The 19,538-nt window shown below is 45.1% G+C and overlaps 1 protein-coding gene across 5 annotated transcripts in view; it reads right to left on the bottom strand.

Moving 5' to 3' along the window:
• Nucleotides 1-19,538, bottom strand: part of LOC136671549 (A-kinase anchor protein 13) — a 77,262-nt gene that overhangs the window by 35,580 nt on the left and 22,144 nt on the right. For all 5 annotated transcript variants that reach the window (XM_066647269.1, XM_066647270.1, XM_066647271.1 and 2 more), the window contains 5 exons: nt 18,375-18,558; nt 14,702-14,894; nt 12,363-14,478; nt 10,596-10,672; nt 484-577 (listed from right to left, as the gene is read on the bottom strand). In XM_066647269.1, coding sequence (XP_066503366.1) covers nt 484-577; nt 10,596-10,672; nt 12,363-14,478; nt 14,702-14,894; nt 18,375-18,558 — 2,664 coding nt within the window. The remainder of the gene's footprint in view (nt 1-483; nt 578-10,595; nt 10,673-12,362; nt 14,479-14,701; nt 14,895-18,374; nt 18,559-19,538) is intronic.

Raw genomic sequence — 19,538 nt, 5'->3', positions numbered from 1 at the left:
CGGCTGTTTCTAGTTATTTCAGCGTTTAACATTTGAACGCATGCCTGGAAATGAAAGAAATGAAGTGAGACTCTTACCGTGCTTCAGATGTAGCATTAATAACATTAATGAACCGTTACTTCCTGAACACTGTGTAGTGTCTTACACCCGGACATGGCTTAAATGCTCTGTCTTTTTTGGACCGACAGGAACCTAACACAGTACTTTAGACATTAACTTAACGTTATTCCCCCCAAAAAGTATTAATTCTATTAGCTTTCTATGAATTGTGAATTTTTCTTTTAAAAAAACAGTACTTTGGCATTCAGTAAACGATTCACACAGCATCCAGACGTGTGAAAATTCTTAAAACCAAAACAACTTGGCAAGAACAGCACTTATTTTGTGGGAATTGTGAGCTAACACCAGGGATAAGGTTATCACTGCACAGATCAGTTATATCATGCTAAGTTTGACAGCTGATAGAAACGTGTAGGGTCTTACCTGTGGACTCAGAGCTGTGCTGTTTCTCTAAAGCTCTGCTGTGAGTAGAGGCCTGGGAGCCGTCAATACAGAGAGTCTCCCTCTCCCTGTGAATCTGGAAGCAGAAACAGGAAGGTAGGGTGTCATGGTTGAGCATGTGACTGTCTGACTGGAAACTGTGGGCTGACTAGCGCATATGCTAATGACACATCATACCGTAACACCACAGAGCACCAATAAAGCCCACCGTGCCAAAGCTTAGCTGCAGCGGTCGCTCGTCTGTAGAGCTAGCATTACACCGTCAACAAATAAAGCTGTATTTCATGTGATGGTGTTTTGTTTCTGAGCTGCTCTGTGATTGGGTCGCACTGCTGACTTTATTTTAGGGCAAAATGCAGATCCTGTGCTGTGCCAAAGTGACACTGCACTAGTTTCCTGACCTGCTGTTTCTGTACTTCTACACAGGTGGTTTGTTTTAGACGTGTTTACCTTTTATGAGTCATATTTCCTCCAACTACTTTTAGTTGATTGTGAATTTAGGCCACTCTACTCTACCCAACTCTGATCATAACAACACAAGACACCATAAAACACCACAGTGCCATAAATCTTCACGAGGCCATATACATCTCTAATTCCTGAGAATCTCTGAATGAATGGACTGGCTCTGAAAGGTGAACTGAGAATAAAGCAGGTTCCGTTTAGAGCACAGCTTAGGGAAGCACCGATGCAGAAAACAAATCATAATCACGGTCAGTCATAGTCAGATTACACACACACACACAACCGACTTGCAGTGAAAACATCTACTGGTATTTCCACATGAACAAAACATATGACATCGTCACAATTGATGCCAAAAATAAACAAACAGAAACACAACGTTCTTTTCTTGTTTAATCCGAACTCCACAGCATCTTAGTTTTCAGCGCACACAGCTTCAATGACACACATCGTCAAAACCTGTGGACAACATGAGGTTGCACTCAGATTGTGGTTTCATTGGACCATATACTCCAGACCTCCAAACAGCTGTGCGTTTCAGCCGCCACGGACCACACACACCACCTTCAAGCGAAAAAAAAAAAACACCAACTTCGGCAATCAGTGCCTGAGCGGCCCCTTGGAAGTGGGTGTCCAAACAAACAAATGTGCCTTGATTTGGACGAGCATGTGCTTGTGGCTTCAACAGGCTTAGAGACCGAGGCTCTGCGTCTGTCGGTTTTCGCAAAAAACCAAATAGAACTAGAACAGAAGCTTTTAAAGGAAATGGTTGTCTACGCTCTTCTCCATCAGTCAAAATCACCTCTAAACATTCCTTCCTCTGTCAGGTTAAGGACCAGTACAGGGGGGAAATACATGTGTGTAATACATTTTAAATTCATTTGTTTTCAGTTTCAAAACTAAACCAATTAAACTTTCTCATATATATTTATGCAGATGTTACCCAGTAAACAAGGGACGTCCCTGGACGTTCAAAATAGGTCTAAAAGTAGTCTGTCCGTCAAGGAGATATTTTAAACGTCAATGGACGTCCAAAATCCATCTTAATAAGTTAGTTAAGTGGTGACCAATCGATAACGTCAGTGGACGTCCAAAATGCGTTTTATACAAGTAATTTATTTCGGGACCAATTAATAACGTCAATGGACGTCCAAAAATACGTCTAATAGTCGTCTTTTTAATGTTGGTGTTTGGACGTCTTTTCAACTTTCATTTTCAACCTTAAGAGAACGTTGATTAGACGGCAGTCATTACGTTATTTCAACGTTGAATCAACGACTAATTGTTTACTGGGTAGCTTCCATTGCTAAAACGGAAAAAATGGCTATTTTTAATATACAGGAGGTCCTCGGGTTACGTCAGTCCAGAGTTACGATGTTTCGTGGTTACGACACATCTCCCATTTACCGTATAAAGCCTTGTTTCACTTTAAGTGGTTTTGCATCGTAAATGTCGTAACGTGAACTCTGTGTTTGGTGTGCGCGGCGGAAGAATACACGGTTACGCGGCTCGGGACCGAGGAGGATAGGTGTTAGGATAGGATAAGTGCTTACAGTGTGTTATTTACGTACAGTATGTACGTATGTTCCAACTTACACCGAAAATCGGTTTACGACGCGACGTAGAAACGGATCAACGTCGTAAGTCGAGGACCCCCTGTATATTACTTCATGCTTGGAAATGTCACTTTGCCTAAACTTTCTGCAGTGCCCCCTTGTGTAGAGAAAATGAATTGTAATTAATCAAAAAACTGCAAATTCTTAATGAACACACTCATACACAAAAAAAAAAATCATAGTGGAATTATTACTAGCGCTATGCATTACATATGTATTCTTTTGCCTTGCTGCACCCTCATTGCAATAACTGCGTACCCCCCAGCCCCCAGCTTTGGGAACCACTGGACTAAACTGTTACTCTATTAACAAGATTCTTACAAACGCCATGAGGTAGCGTTTGTTTTGAAGGATGTAGCACTGATAACTAAAGGAGTCAGGATTTTCTCTGAATTTCTGTCAGCTCTAAACTGATCCTGATACAGTCAGTGACTGCTGAATACTGATAACAACTTATTCTTCATGGTTTAACACAGTCATTGATTCTGCGGGGTTGAGACAGTGCTTGATTTTACGGTGCTGTTAAAGTCAAAGTGAGTAACGTACGTCTTCTCTCTGTGCTGTGACACATTTGTGAGTGAGACTTTGTGTAAGGGAGGGTTTGGTGGATGATATTATTTTCCTGCCCGCTAGTGCACAGTGACATAAAACATTGAGAATGTGGGCAGCCGAGGCCTAAAAGAGAAGCGGATTTGAGTCCTAAAAGTCTCTGCTTCTACACCCTGAACTGGCAGGGAACATGGTCATAGTGGGAGTGAACAACAAGACACCTAACCCACCCTTTACTGCTCCCCAGGCGCTGAGGTGGCTGCCTGCTGCTCAAGGGGAGGAGGGGGTGTGCTGTGCATAGTTTCGTTCCCACAGATGGGTTAAACATAGGGTCTGCATTTCATTGTCCTGCAGTGTAGTGACAATAAAAGTATGTTTCCAGTTTTAGAAGATGGCCAAAGTCAATACATTTTCACGGTGATTACGATAAAACAAGGGTGTCCTTTAAATAATGAACGGTGCTCGACCAGAGGCAGGGACTAACGACATCTCGAAGGTCAGTTTTGATGTCAGGACGACTTTTAACCGGTTTCACAGCCGTAATGAAGCAACCTTTCGTCTCTAAAACCAAATAAAGTGAATACATGTATGTCATTAGTAATGTTTAAATGCGCCTCATGTTGCACACGGCTGAAAGCAGAAAAGCCATCGAAGACAAAGCTCCTCCAAAAGGTAGACTGCTAGAAAGGCAAACTGTATGTTCCCTTTTTTCTGAGTCCCTCTGCTTTGTTATGACCAAACCTGATTATAATAAAGAACCGATAACAGGTTTTTCAAGCTCAAGAAGGGTTCAAATGCCCAAAGAGTTTATAAATAAAACATATATATATTTTCTTATTCTAAACAAAGAGCACATTTCACGTTACTGATTCAACAGTGTGCTTTTAATTTATTCAGCATCGCAATTTGTAGCAGTCTAGTCTCAATACTGGCATATTGTCCATACGTCCATATCATACTGTGCTGCCCTAGCCCTATTCTTCTGATGTGTTGTGGAGCATGGGAGGGTCGAGTGGGGGTCATATTTCCTTCGCTGGCTGGCGCCTAATTATGTTTACACCACTAGAACTAGAAGAAGAAGAAAAAAAGAAAAGAAAAAAAAAGCAGTGTGGCCCTGCACAGTTTTAAAGCAATTAACAATACACAGCGCTCTATTGATGGGTCCTTCCCTGCTGTGGTTCTGAGTAGCCACTGTGTGTCATTGAGAAGCCAGCTGAAAGAGAGAGAGAGAGAGAGAGAGAGAGAGAGAGAGAGAGAAAACACAGATCTCTCTTGTCCCAGACACACACACAAACAGGCCTCAGGAACTGCCTCCAGAAAGGCTAGATGCAGCGCAAACACACATACACGCATATACGTTCACACACACACACCCAGTTCCCACCACAGTCTGCGCTAATATAATATACTGGCTGCTAGGGAACCAAAACTAAAGCCTAATTATACTGTTATATATCACTGCTGTCCAATAATAACCTCATAATAAAGGTGATTTCAGCAAAGTAATGTTAATTAGTAAAAAGTTAACGTAAAAATATTATATTCCAAGCAACTAGAGCATTTCTCTTTGTCCCTTTGTTGTGAAACATTGCACCAAAATAAAGAGCAACTGCAAAAAACACAGTCTTGACAGGTCCAACTGTAGAGTTTTGTGCAAAAATTTGGCCCCGGTCAACTGCAGAGTTTTGTTCATTCATTCATCCATTATCTGTAAGCGCTTATCCAGTTCAGGGTCGCCGTGGGTCCAGAGCCTACCTGGAATCATTGGGTGCAAGGCGGTAATACACCCTGGAGGGGGCGCCAGTCCTTCACAGGGCAACACACACACACATTCACTCACACCTATGGACACTTGAGTCACCACTCCACCTACCAATGTGTGTTTTTGGACTGTGGGAGGAAACTGGAGCACCCGGAGGAAACCCACGCAGACACAGGGAGAACACACCACACTCCTCACAGACAGACACCCGGAGGAAACCCACGCAGACACAGGGAAAACACACCACACTCCTCACAGACAGTCACCCGGAGGAAACCCACGCAGACACAGGGAAAACACACCACACTCCTCACAGACAGACACCCGGAGGAAACCCACGCAGACACAGGGAAAACACACCACACTCCTCACAGACAGTCACCCGGAGGAAACCCACGCAGACACAGGGAAAACACACCACACTCCTCACAGACAGTCACCCGGAGGAAACCCACGCAGACACAGGGAGAACACACCACACTCCTCACAGCACCACCGTGCCGCCCCAGAATTTTGTTGATTTTTCTTATTACAAATGTTAACACACACACACACACCCAGAGAGCAGTAAGCGGTTAGATGCCTTGCACTTCAGCTGTGGATGTTGAGGGAGGAATCCTGTTACTTCACTCCCCCGCTCCCTAACATTCCCTGACGGTCACGGGGAACGAGCGCACTTCTCTAATCATGAGGCCGTGTCTGAGCCCATGTTTAGTCGTGTAATTAAGCTCTGATTTTTTTAGTGTAAGTGCAGACAAATACAGCATATCTCCCAAAAAATATATACATAATAAATTAGTAATGGTTTACATTTAAAAAAAACCTGTCAGTTCCAGTCATGGTCAATAATACACTCATAATTGTGCACCTACAGCTGGTAAGCTTTTAAAACAGGAATGTTGCTTTAATTGCATATTATAACATGTCCTTGCACTCAGTGACCTATCCTTTGGGGCACAAAGCATGTATTTTTAGGACAAAGAGTATTATTAAGATATTATGCTATGACATGATGGCACATGATAACGCGTAGCCAGATACAGTTCACATTCACACAGATGCTTATTAAAACCATGCCTCCGTGGAGCTGCAAAGTGGCATCTTCCAGAAGATGATACATTTGCTCAGTAAACTTGCTCGAAACTCTCAAATCTGGCCTGTTCCAGACTGCTCAGTTTAGCACAGCCTCTAATACACAGTGCATGCCTCCGCTTCCCTGCACGATGCCAGATATGGCCTGAGGTCCCTCAAGCAGAATCTGGCACCATTGCTGTTCTCACTGCATATTTGCAGGACCAGAGGAAGGAGTGTGAAAGGCGCTGCCAGCACAGCTTGGTCGGAAGCAGAGCGTTCAAAAATGCACCCAATAAAAACACATGTGGTTTAGAAATAAGCGGAGCTAGGACTAGTACTTGATGCAGGCCTCACTCCACAGGCTGGAAACATAAGATGCTCCTCTTTCATTTAGGACTGGGGCTCAAGGCAAGTACATATTTCGTTCAGTGATTGGGACGAACTGGACTCGCTGTGCTGTCAGTAACCAGACGGTTGCTACGCTCTTAGAGAGGAATTCTTCAGCTGTTCTCACGTTTGCTCTTAAAAAGTGCGCAGGACTCAAAACGCTGCCGGGTGTGAGGACAGCGATTTGAGTCGTGGTAGTGCGGTGGTATGAAGTCACTTGGCCACGTGCCCCGTTTCCATCAGTCTCTCCAGGCTGCGGGCCAAAGGAAACCGTTAGGATCTAAACACAGGCTCCCAGACTGCCACCAAACTCAGGCTCCCCTCACCCCTTCGGTTCATGTAGTCTCCCACACACACACACACACACACACACACACAAACACACACTCTTCTACCAGCCCAGTGCGGCACCGGAGGCATCAGAAAGCCTTGGCCCAAGTGAAAGTGAGAAAGGTATCCGGCCTTAAGGAGTCATTAAGTGCTGCGGGCTTTCAAAACCATATAGAGGAATGTCTACAGACTGAACGACTGATTCATTACAGCCTTCTGCTTTTAGCCACAAGCATCTGAACTGGAAGGGAATCAGAGATGACAAACCTAACCTTCAAGAGCCATAAAACCCCTAACACAGCATTGGTGTCGTTTACAAAAGGCTTCCAAAAAAACAGCTATTGTTTGAGGAACAGGAGCAACACAGAACATCTGGAACATCTGGGCCTAATCCTTTCTTCAGAATCTAGAGCAAAATAAGCCCCGAAACAGTGAATAGGTATCTACCGAATACTTAATGAGGACATGGTAAATCCTGAATCACTCAGAGATTTTAATATTCGTTTATCGGGAGTCGGATAAATAAATGGCAGTGACTCCAATCTTGCATCACATCAACTATAACTCAACATTCCCATGCTCAACAGTGGTTGGTTCCCAGGCTTCAATCCAGAGGACCACATCCAGAACCAAACCCCACCCTTAGCGCACACACACACACACACACACACTCACACACACACTCAGGATCACATACAGACTCCTTCAAACAGTCTGACCACATGACAGAACTGGATACTCACAGTGATACACACATAACATTAAAGATATAACCACTATAAAAAAAAACACCGTCCTGTAAAGACTCGCATCAGAAAACTTTTCCAACACGTGGCAATGACAACAATCAGTCTGTTCTCAGAGGGGTATTACTCTGTCAGACACACTTCTAATACTTCACAAGAGCTAATGCTTTCAAAGAAAACCACACACACACACACACACACACAGCTTGTAATTACACGTACAATGTATTCACACTTGCTAATAAACAACGCAGAGATCACAGCCATAACGTTTAAGGGTAAAGTTACTGTTAAACTACAGCCCTCACCCCACAATTTAAAAAAATAAAAACCTCTCCTTACCCTTATTAAAACCACATCCACATCTCTTCCTCCTTTGGCACACAAACTGTACCTCCGCTTGTGTCGCTCATACATCCTCCCCGATAACGTAAGGAAAAGTTTCTGAATAAAAAGGAGCTTATTTCCCACATGAGGACCTCACGAGCAAAGTTTCTGCTGCTGGAGCTTTAGGAAAAATGAGAAGCTCCTAATCTTCCACATCTGTGTGAAGAGCCGGCCCCTTTCACTCGCTCTGCCTCTCTTGCTCCCCCCAACTCTCTCTCTCCCTCTCTCTCTCTCACACACACACACACATGCTGTTGCTTTTCCTTCAGTAATGTGTATCCACTCATACACACCCTCTTCTTGTCTCTTTCTTTCTCTGAATCACACCTATGAGCTCAGTTCCTGAGCTGTAAGGAAGTCTGTCCACTGTCACTGATTGATAAGACGAGCCTAGCTTGACCCCAGTGCTTATAAATGTCCATCCTGTGACCCTCCTGGCAACAGGACTTCAGGCATCAGCTTACCATGTGTACACACACACACACACGACACACCCTGCTATTTTCCTTTTATTCTTTCTTCTTCTTCTTCTTTTTTTTATTTTATAACCAAGCGGCTCCTTTCACGAAACAAGGCAACACCTCGCCGCCGTTTTCCCCATCTGCTTATAATCCCCAAAGCTGAGATAAGCAGAAAACTGCGGCTTCAGCTTGGCAGGAGGAATCTGTGAGCAATTTAGCAGAGATTTTCAGCGCTGAGGGATAACAAAGACTTGCAGAAGAGCCAGCGGATCACCACAGCCCCTGAGGTCACATGAACCTGACAAAACCGAGCAAGACAGCAAGAGAAGTCACATATTTACACGCATCTGAACAGAGCAGCTGTGTGTGTTTATCACTCCACGTGTAATGTATATAATATTCTGCGATAATTTGCATAAAGCCATTGTTAGAGAAACCTTCTGTTTATAAATAAAATATGGCAAATATAAACATTTGATTAACAGCCTGTGCTTTGTTTACATCTACAATCCATAGTGCATAGTTTTATTACAAAGCAATTAGCTTTGTTGCTATGGCAACAGCATAGGCTTTAATATGCAAAACAGTAGGCTTTTTGAAATGAGAATTACCTGCACTGGGGACTTTACCGAAGCGATGGACACGGAACACGACTGTCGAGTGAACGTTGAGAGAGTTTTATCGGAAGGTTAACGGTCCGGTCCGTGCTTTCATACGCGGGCTAATTAACCAGGCACTCCTTCTAGGCAGCTTTACTGGTTCTTTCCACATAATAAACCCTGCCCCGTGGTCCGCTCCGGCATTTCTGACACACTCACAAACTACAACCGCTCCACTGTTCTCCTCCGGAGCCCTCATCGGAGCACATGCAGCATGCACATGGAATACAGGAGCACCACACTCACACAGACTGCCACATGGTTTCCTGTTATCTGCCTCCTCTCTCTCTCTCTCTCCCACCCCCTCCAATTTGACCTCTCTCAAAAGTAAACACTTCCACATTGCTCCCTGACTTCACACACTAGCTCCAACCCAGCTCCACTGGCTCGCACAATAGGAGCTGTTTCACTCTGTAACTCGGGCCCGCTCCTGTGAGCACTCGCGAAGCAATAAGGAACGCATTAGATAAACAAAATGGAAGTGGGTAACGTTGTCATGGAGAGCACCAGCGTGTAAAGTAAATTTCATTAAGTCCCCCTGGCTGAGAACACATGGGTGTACTCCTCTGTACACAAGTCTGTCACTTCTGGAGGTGTGAAACACTTTCAGTATCAGTCACAGACCTCAGACCTACTAAAGGTAATATAGTGAAAACTGTAAGACTTCATACGGAACGTCAATCCAATCTCAAACCGTGTTCTAGAATCTAGAACCACCTTCCTGTCACTGTTCTATGTGTAACAGCCTGGGAGAATGAGGAAATGAGAAAAACACATCTGCTACACGTTATATCAGATGAAGACACTAGAGGGAGCAAACCAAAACACAATCTTGAGTGGGGGGGACAAGAGTGATGCTGTTTTCAAGTTACAAGGACAAACACTGCCCCCACTTGGCCAAGTGGCAAAGTACCGTATGTGGGACAAGAAAAAAAAAAGAAAAGAAAAACACTGCTCAAATAAAAAACAGTCCCCGGGGAGAACTACTACAGAAGTGAGAAGCATACATCAAAATACCTTTGAATTCTCTGGTATATCGCTGCAGGAAGGGACCACAGCCTCTACCTATAAACAACAGCTCATTTAGATCAAAGAGGAGGTTTATGGATTGACTCAGTCGACACTGAACCGGGGAAATCTGCTCGAAGCTGCAACATAATAACAAACTCAATAATCATAACACACTCCGGGTTTAAAATGGAGCTGTTATTGTGAGAATCCTCTGAGTATTTGGACGACTTAAGCCTAGCGTGTACTGTATTGAACATATACCATTAACTATGACTGTATCTGTCTCGTCTTCAGTGGGGTGGCGTGTTGTGAGGGACTGGGAATGCGCCCCTTCGGATGACGCTACCTTTTTTTTTTTGAGGCCGGCTGTTTGAAATGATTTAGCCGGTGAAAGCAGAAGGAAGCCAGGGACCTAACATTACATCCAGGATACCAAACAACTGCAGTAAATATTTGAAAAAGTGCATAATGCATGCAGGGTATTTCAGTGAGAGCACACACATGAGTAAACACATGTAAATGATACGTAATCAAGTCTCCCAAACCATGCAGCTGAGGGGTATAATGCTGTGACTGAGTACGGCATAACACTCATTTGTATCTTAGACGCGAGTGTCTTTAAGGATTAGAGGATGATGGATACTCACCATTGGAACTTCATTGGTTTCAGCCGCGCAGGTCGTGGTTTGACAGTCCAGCTGATCTTCCGAAGAGTCGTCTTTCTCTGTGAGGAGACAGTTCAACAGGGACAGGCTCCGTCAGTCGATCTCTTTACTTGATAACGGGGAAAGAGATGGATGCTGCCGGGATACTGAACGAACTTGACAAGTCATGGCAAACGTTAGAACACTGGGGCAAAGCCAATCTTCGGCTTCCTGACCAAGAACGGAAAATGCTGGTCATTTTTAGTGAGTGATTAATGAATTGAAAACATTCCCTGCAGTGCCACTCGTCCAACAAAACAGAGACGGGTTCTGAAAATAGCCCGCCCGGCTATTTGAGTCTTATTATGTAATTTGTGGGAGATAACAATGACTTTTAAAGAATGGGTGCAGTCATGTACTTTTTGCTTTGACAGGGAAGAACAAAAAACATTCAGGAAAAGGGTTGAATGGAGGGCAGCCTCTCTTTTGCTTTTCCTGGTTTATCACTATGACATCACCCGTCGCTAAGCTACGTTGTGTTGTAAATATATCTTGGGATACATGAGAACTCCTCACTTCCTTCAGGCTTGGATATGATAGAGGTACACGTGTTTGGTTTTAATGATTCCTTTGGGCATGGAAAAAAATAATTACTGTGTTTTGGTTAATAACAGGTGGGGTCCTTCAGAGGAAGGCTTTCAGCACTCGTCCTGCCTTTGGAGAGTCTGAGGTGAACTAAGACTGTGTTTGATAAATGCTTGAAGCATTTCTCAATAAAACTCCTGTCTTTTTCATGATGTTATTCATTCATTCATTATCTGTAACTGTTTCATTCTGATCAGGGTCGTGATGGATCCGGAGCCTACCAGGAATCACTGGGTGAAAGGCAGGAACGCACCCTGGACACAGCGCCAGTCCATTGCAGGACATCTCACACACACACACACACACACGTTCAGAACTGAGGACTGTTAATCACCCATTCACTTGCACACTCACATCTGTGGATAAACTGACACACTCACTCAGTCACTCACTCACACCTGTGGACTATTACACACTCACCCAGTCACTCACACACTCTCACCTGTGGACAGTTTCACACATCCACCCGGTCACTCACACACTCACACCTGTGGACAACTTCACACAATCACCCAGTTACTCTCTCACACACACACAGACACCTGTGGACAATTTCACACACTCACTCACACCTGTGGATAATTTGACACAATCACCCAGTTACTCTCACACACACACACACCTGTGCACAATTTCACACACACCTCTGGACAATTTCACACGGCCAATCCAACTACCGATTTGTGTTAAGACTGTGGGAGGATAATGAAGCATGCGGAGGAGACCCACACAGATACAGAGAAAACACATCCACCTCCTCACAGACAGTGACCCGAGACGGGGCCTAAACCAAAGACCCCAGGACCCTGGAGGTGTGTGGCAGTGACATTAACTTTGAATGCCCCTTTATATTTAATCATTCATAATCAGTTTGTGATTTAGCTTTGAAAGTTAGATAACACAGGCATATACATGATCTTACATTCGGCAACGTTCTGGTGTGCACAGAAATGCAGTGCTCTATCTGCTGAGCACGTAACTGGAACGCAAACACTACAATCTGTAACCCTTATCCAGCAGATACAGAACAATGTAAAAACAACCTGCCTGCACTACAAAGCCTGAGCCTTAACACAGTTCCTTCGGTGTGTATTTGCGGTTTGTTGACAGCAAATTGCAGCTCACCTTTCTGAAGATCACTGGCATGTGTTTCCTCATGTGCCTCAGCTTGCAATTCTTGTGCTTCAGTCAGTTTTACATCCACAGAGCTTTCCCCACTTCCACATTCCGTCAACTCTAACTGTTCTTCAACTGAGAGTGAAATGTCCACCGTATCTGAAACATCTGAGGTGGCAGACATAACACCACCCACAGAGTCACTGTGGTCCACACATAATTGTTGCTGCTCCTCTATAATCGCTTGGCTGTTTTCAGTAGCCGTGATGTCACCCAATTCCTCCCTTTCTTCCGATTGGTCATCTGCAGAGTCTGGAAAAACAGTTCCATCTCCTTGGTCAGGAGCTCCTTCTTCATCTTCTGGATTTCTGACAGCACCCAGTTCCTCTCGTTCTTCTAAATAGTCATGGGCAAGGTTTTGAGAAACAGTTATATCTCCCTCTTCAGGATCTTGACAGTTATTTTCAAGAGGTTGACTGACGTCACTAGTCCTAATGTCCACTTCTTTTTCGGATTGGTCAGCTGCAGAACTTTGAGAAGCAGGTTCCTGCTCAAAAACACTTTCAGTATCGTTTAGAGGTAAAAGGCCCAGGACATTTCCCCTTTCCAAGGTGATTCCCTCATGACTCTCTAAAGACGTCTTGCTCTCGTCGTGCTCCAAAGTTACCTCTAAGATCTGGGACTCCAAGTCTTGTTGTAGGGAATCTTTAGGGGTTTTCAGCTCTGAACTTTCTGGTTGGTCATTGCAGGAAACTCCCTCAGTGCTGCAGCTCTCGGGAAGTTTGGGTTCTAAGGTGTCTTCATTGCTATGTGCCATTGGAGATTCAGTCTGAGGGTCTGTTTCAGTTTGTGAGACATCAGCGGAGCTTCCCAACCTCTCCACCTCACTCTCACTTCCTGTTGCTGTTTCTATAACCTCTGTTGGGGATGCTTCCCCTGTGGCCAGAGGTTCTTCTTTGCTTGTTTCTGGTTCTTGCTCAGGCATGTGAGAGGTTTCGGAGACAGTATTAAGTGACACTGAAGACGTAGCACCTGAATTACACATTCCTTCACCTTCACCTGTCTCTGATTCTAAGGGTGCCTGAGGCTTCACAGGGGTTTCAAGCGCTGGACGTCTGTCATTGGGAGTGCCTTCAGACGTATCTTCATGGTGACAAGTTGTATCACATTGTTCTTGACTGCTTTCTGTTCCAGCATTGGTGCTCAAGCCAATAGGGGTACCTTCTTCTTGACCTCCACTAATGTCTTTTCCAGAAAGTTCCTGCCCATCAGGTCCTAGTTCATAGGTTGTGTCTCCAAAAGAGACTTGACTTGTATTTAATTCAAGTCTGTCCTCCAAGGAATGCAGTGTATCTGCAGAAGAAGATGACTCAGTTCCACTTGAATCACGCGAGGTATTAGTTTGATCCACATCTGGATTCATGTCCATCGGTTCCTCCGCTTTCTCCAGTTCCAAGGAACCAGTGCAAATGTTCTCAGCCTTTTCCTCATCATCACTTTCCGTTCCTTCAGAACCAGATTCCACATCCGAGCTTTCAGGTGTTTCGAAAGACTGAGTGATTCCCATATCTCCCCCTGTTGCCGCTTTGTTCACTGATAGCTCTTCCCCCAGAAGTTGGTCCTTCTCTGGCCTCTCAGAGCTGCACCCCCCTGTCTGGTCCTCCCTTTCGGGCCCCTCGGCGGTCGCCTGTGCCTCACAGATCGAGCCGTGAGCTCTATCAGTTTCCTCTCTCTCCTTTCCACAGGATGAGGTTTGGTGGGCTGAGCTTTCCCTCTCGCATGTGCTCTGTAAGCAGTCAGCACTATCGCCCTCCTTCCTCCAGGCCTCTACACAAGCAGCTGTGCTTTCTGCTGGCACTTCGTAATCTCCTTCAGTGTTTTCACAAGTACACACCCGCTTCTCGTCACCGCCGCTGTTGTCAGAGGGAGGTGCGGGATCGCTGTCGCTCTCCCTGCGTTGGAGCGGACCCTTTCCTTTCACACGCAGAGAAGCAGACTCTCGCTCCTTGGTATCGAGGGAGTCATGTTGTGGCTGTTCAAAACAGGCCTGTCTTGTCTCTGTGCTGTCGGCACATTCTCCAGCACTGTGTGGTGGCTCTGACTGCAGCTGAGGAACAGCTCCTCCCTGAAAAAGTACAGAAAAAAAAAAGTCAAAGAAGAAGCAGCTTCAGAGCTTCTCTTTTTTCAAGAAAACTGCTTTTAAACCCGTATCAACTTCAGACTCTATCACATTCACTTGTGGGTTAATTTATCACAACTACTGCTCTAAGGAGTGTAGAACAAAGACAGGAGGTCGATCAGAAGGGAACCTGTACCTGTACAGCAAGGTGGCTGAGCGCGTGACTCACCTGGCCATGGGTGTTGAGGTGGATTAGAGAGCGAAAGCAGTGTAAATCTTGCTGCAGGCTGGGTGGCGTGTTACCAGGCTGGGTGCCAGTTGACAGGGTGTAGGTGTTCAGACACGGGTGGTGCTGTAGAGCAGCGACACCACAGGAGACCCGTGTGTGCCTCTCTGTGCTATCCTCAGTGCTCGTCTCCTCCCTGTCCAAAACATACCACCTTCTTCAGAAGACACACCCAAACAGTGCAAACTCAACAGTCGTGTTTATACACACTCAAAGTCAGTCGTGTTTCCAATGTATACTTAAGATAGTAAAGGATACCTCAGTACAGTTCATATAAGAGATTATATTTCTACTTCTTTAGGATCATTCCCATTGGTCAGTCTCAGAGATATAAGTCTTTCTTTGAACAAAGACGCTGACTACAACCAATCACAACAAACACAGACATTCCTCTAAACGCTGCTCTAAGAACTGTTCCTAACAACCGCAGCTGAAGTCTCTGCTCTTTATGAGGTGTTATGGGTGAAACCCGTTCAGACTGACCTATGAAATTGTGCAATGCTGGGTGGAGTGGACTGAATGAAAGCGGTTAGCACAGCTCTGTGAATCATACCGGCCTGATGTCATTAGGGTGGCCAAGTGTGACATCAATTTTCATGAAAATCTCCCAATTATCTGTTAATAATGTGTTCAAATGATTCAGTCTGTTGCCTGCAGTCACATGTGAAGAGAAACTGTCCATTTAATCACAAAGCAGGGGCGCGCAATTAATCATTTTTTAATCGTTATCGCAATATCTTTTTGATGATTATCGCAGAAACCTGGAGGTTGTGGGTTCGATTCCCGCTCCGGGTGAATGTCTGTGAGGAGTGTGGTGTGTTCTCCTTGTGTCTGCGTGGGTTTCCTCCGGGTGACTGTCTGTGAGGAGTGTGGTGTGTTCTCCCTGTGTCTGCGTGGGTTTCCTCCGGGTGACTGTCTGTGAGGAGTGTGGTGTGTTCTCTCTGTGTCTGCGTGGGTTTCCTCCGGGTGCTCCGGTTTCCTCCCACAGTCCAAAAACACACGTTGGTAGGTTGATTGGCGACTCAAAAGTGTCCGTAGGTGTGAGTGTGTGAGTGAATGTGTGTCTGTGTTGCCCTGTGAAGGACTGGCGCCCCCTCCAGGGTGTATTCCCGCATTGCGCCCAATGATTCCAGGTAGGCTCTGAACCCACCGCGACCCTGAACTGGATAAACGCTTACAGATAATGAATGAACGAATGCATGATTATCGCATTTTTATTTTACTTTTTCTCTCTGTATATTAAGCCATGCTTCAGAGTCAACTACAAAGTACATGCACACACCTTTAAAACCACTTCATTCTCACTCCCAGAGCACCTAGAGGAAACCCAAGCAGACACAGGGAGAACACACTCTCACAGCTGCACAGCGAGGATGAGGAGACGGACGTAAACTTTATTAACAGAACCAAAATAAACACGGGTAGATACATGGGAACTAGACAAGACTCTACTTTGAATTAACCAAAGACAGACAGGAGACAGCCATGAACCGGGGTAGACATGTGAGACGCACAAAAACAGAGTAACACACATCTACGCACACAAGGGAACGCTGACACAAAGGGACTAAATATACAGAGCACTGACAAGGAACACCTGGGGACACTGACGAGAGGGCGGAGCTAAGGCGGGACTAGAGCAGAGACAATAACAACAACCAGAGCCATGTGCTTCATGAGCACACGGTGAGGAAAACAGACAGGACGTTACACACACCACACAGACAGTGACCTGAGGCAGGGGCTGAACCCACAACCACAAGTGTCACTCCCTACAACACAGAAATGAACAAGTCTGCAATTACACTTGAATCTATTGAATCCAAGTGAAATCTCAACCAATTAGACAGATAGACAGACAGACAGACAGACAGATAGACAGACAGACAGACAGACAGACCCAATAACCTCTGAGGTCTGTTTAACAGTTAAGAAATGTAGTCCACTCCTTCTTTATTCACAGTGTAGACACAACGTACAGCGTTGCATTGCAATGTTTTATTAGCATGTCAGTGTCGTGCCAAGTCAGCTCACATAGCCAGTCTGGGCACTACGTACTGTACAGAAACTAATTCAGATTCCGTTTTTAAAAAACACAGTTCATCTTCTCTTCTCCTGAACAAATAAAGAACAAAACCTACTTCAAGTCAGTTTAAGTCAGTCTCGAACAAACATGGTTAACAAACTTCTTAAATCCTTAAATATGACAGACGTTTCTTTTCCAGGGGTTGCCACCTTTGGAGAGGGGACTTGAATAAGGTTTTGATCAGCAGGGCCTTACAGACGAATGGCTTGCATTTCTCTACTTTGGTGGATCCCAACAATGGCTTGGAAAGAATTTTTTTTTCGTCCATGAATATCACTACAAATGTGGTTTGAAACTTATAAGATATCAATTAAAGCCATTCATCGTAAGGAAACGAGACGTGTGGTAGAGAACAAATCAGGAGCTAAAGTGCATCAGCAGCTGAGCTGAGAGCATGCTACGCTTATAGACAGAGATCCCCTGAGAACCATTTCTAAAACTGCTCCTCGCTCATGGAAGAGCTGCCCCGCTCCATCAGCTGTGCACAGTTCACTCCGACTGTGCCAGTGACTTCAAAACCGAGAAGCTGCGGGAGCTACAGCTTATATCTTCTCCATAGGGTGCAGTATGACCCAGTTGGATGCAATCATGCAGCTCTGTGTGTAGGTTGGTAGGCCTCTAAGCTTTAGAAAAGCCTAACTTAAGAAAAAGAAAAACCTGAGATTGGGCAAAAAAACATTTCTGCATGAGTCTGAAGACACAGTCTGATACCTACTCACAACCGGACCCATCGGCTACGGATAAACCTGAGCCCAGAGCCAATCAGAATTCACTCAGAAGCACTAACATTAAAGGAGAAAAAAATGGATTGTCACAGAGGCAGTTTTACAGAGCTTTGCTTTGTTGCTAAGTGCACAATTACATTTGCACACACACACACACATTTAACATCACCTAACACAGTTAACATCATGAGATTAGAGATGTGGAAAGAGAGACAGCAAAAGAGAGAGAGAGAGAGCAAGAGAGAGTGTGTGAGAGAGAGAGAGAGAGCACAAGTGAAAGAGAGAGAGAGAGAGCAAGAGAGAGTGTGTGAGAGAGAGAGAGAGAGCACAAGTGAAAGAGAGAGAGACAGCGAAAAAGAGAGTGAGTGAGAGAGAGCAAGAGAGAGAGAGAGACAGTGAAAAAGAGTGAGTGAGAGAGCAAGAGAGAGAGAGAGTGAGTGAGTGAGAGAGAGTGACAGAGAGACAGCGAAAAAGTGAGTGAGTGAGAGAGAGAGCAAGAGGGAGAGAGAGAGCAAATGAGAGAGAGAGCGCAAAAAAGAGTGAGTGAGAGAGAGCAAGACGGAGAGAGTGAGTGAGTGAGAGAGAGAGTGACAGAGAGACAGTGAAAAAGAGAGTGAGTGAGAGAGAGCAAGAGAGAGAGAGAGAATATGAGAGAGAGAGAGAGAGAGAGAGAGACAGAGAGAGAAAACTTCTCTATGTCTAAAACCTGCATAAAGCATGCTGTGTTCCCCCATGTTTTGTCTGCCCCTCTATCTTGAGTTGAGCAGCAGACTCAAAGCTATCTGATCATGTGTTGTGAACTCACTGTGTGAGCAGCTCCAGCAGTGCGCTGTGTCCACGACTCTGGGCCAGGCCAGCTGGGGTAAGCCCCTGTTTGTTTGGAAGGTCCCGTGCCTCCGTGGCTCCAGGCTGCTGCAGGAGGAAACGGGCCACTCTGCAGAGTCCTCGGCGGGCAGCAAAGTGCAGGAGAGTTTCCTGGGGCTCTGAGGCTACAGAAACGTTAACACAGTCAGAGAGCAGCAAACAGACACGGACACTGCTTCTTAAGAATCACTCTATTATTTCTGAACATCGGTGCCTCCCCTGCTTTGGCTGCATTTGGTGAATAATGGAGAGGTGGTGCCAGGTGTGACTGGTGGTTTTTTTTTGGCATAAAGCGCAGGAGGTGACTCGTACCTCTTTATTCTTGAAACCAGGACTGTGGGGATGAAAGGACGGCACAGTCACGTGCTCAACTTCCGTGAAAAGCAACAGGTGTACAGACTATTGGAAATTACTGACAGATCTGTCTTGACATGCACCGTGCTCGGGTCACCCCAGGTCTCTCTTCCACACACAAACGCACGATCCCATCCTCTTTCAGCTATTCTCTTAGAGACAAATCCCTTGACAAGCTCAGTCCAGAGGCTTGAGTCACAACAACCATTCGTACATTCACCCATGACCGCAAGGGACGGACCTAATAACAGAAACACCTGGCAATATGTCAATAAAAGCAGAAGCAGCGTCACCCTTTAAAACAACTTCACTCCTCCTCCGTGGAATGTGGTCTTACGAGTCCAGAGCAGTGTGCAGCAGAGAGCCCCACCATTCAAGAACAAGAAAGGCCTTCAGCCAATTAACAGACGGAGGTGGTGTAAATGTACTTAGCACCCTGCTCCCTGACTCTGTTAGCTGACTCATGATGTTCTGAAAACTCATTATAGTGCTGAATGTTGAACATTTTTTTATTTTTTTTACTATGTGCCTAATTCAACCTAATAAATCTCACCCGCGCAGCTGCGTCTGTAATTATCATCCAGCAGCTTCAAAGCCTTTTTCATGCCGTGGTTTTGTTATTAAGTTATAACTTGTTAGAGCTCTGCACAGCGCCGAGCACACGCCACATTATTAGAGTATTAGGTGTTAGCCCAAACTGTAATAACGCAACAAAATATTAGACCTTAAGTATTTCTCAAACAGTATAAAA

The sequence above is a fragment of the Hoplias malabaricus genome, chromosome 16 (genome assembly GCF_029633855.1).
Source record: "Hoplias malabaricus isolate fHopMal1 chromosome 16, fHopMal1.hap1, whole genome shotgun sequence".
Taxonomy (NCBI): Eukaryota; Metazoa; Chordata; class Actinopteri; order Characiformes; family Erythrinidae; genus Hoplias; species Hoplias malabaricus.
Note: the sequence above shows the minus strand (reverse complement) of the source record. Positions and strands in the feature narration are given on the sequence as shown.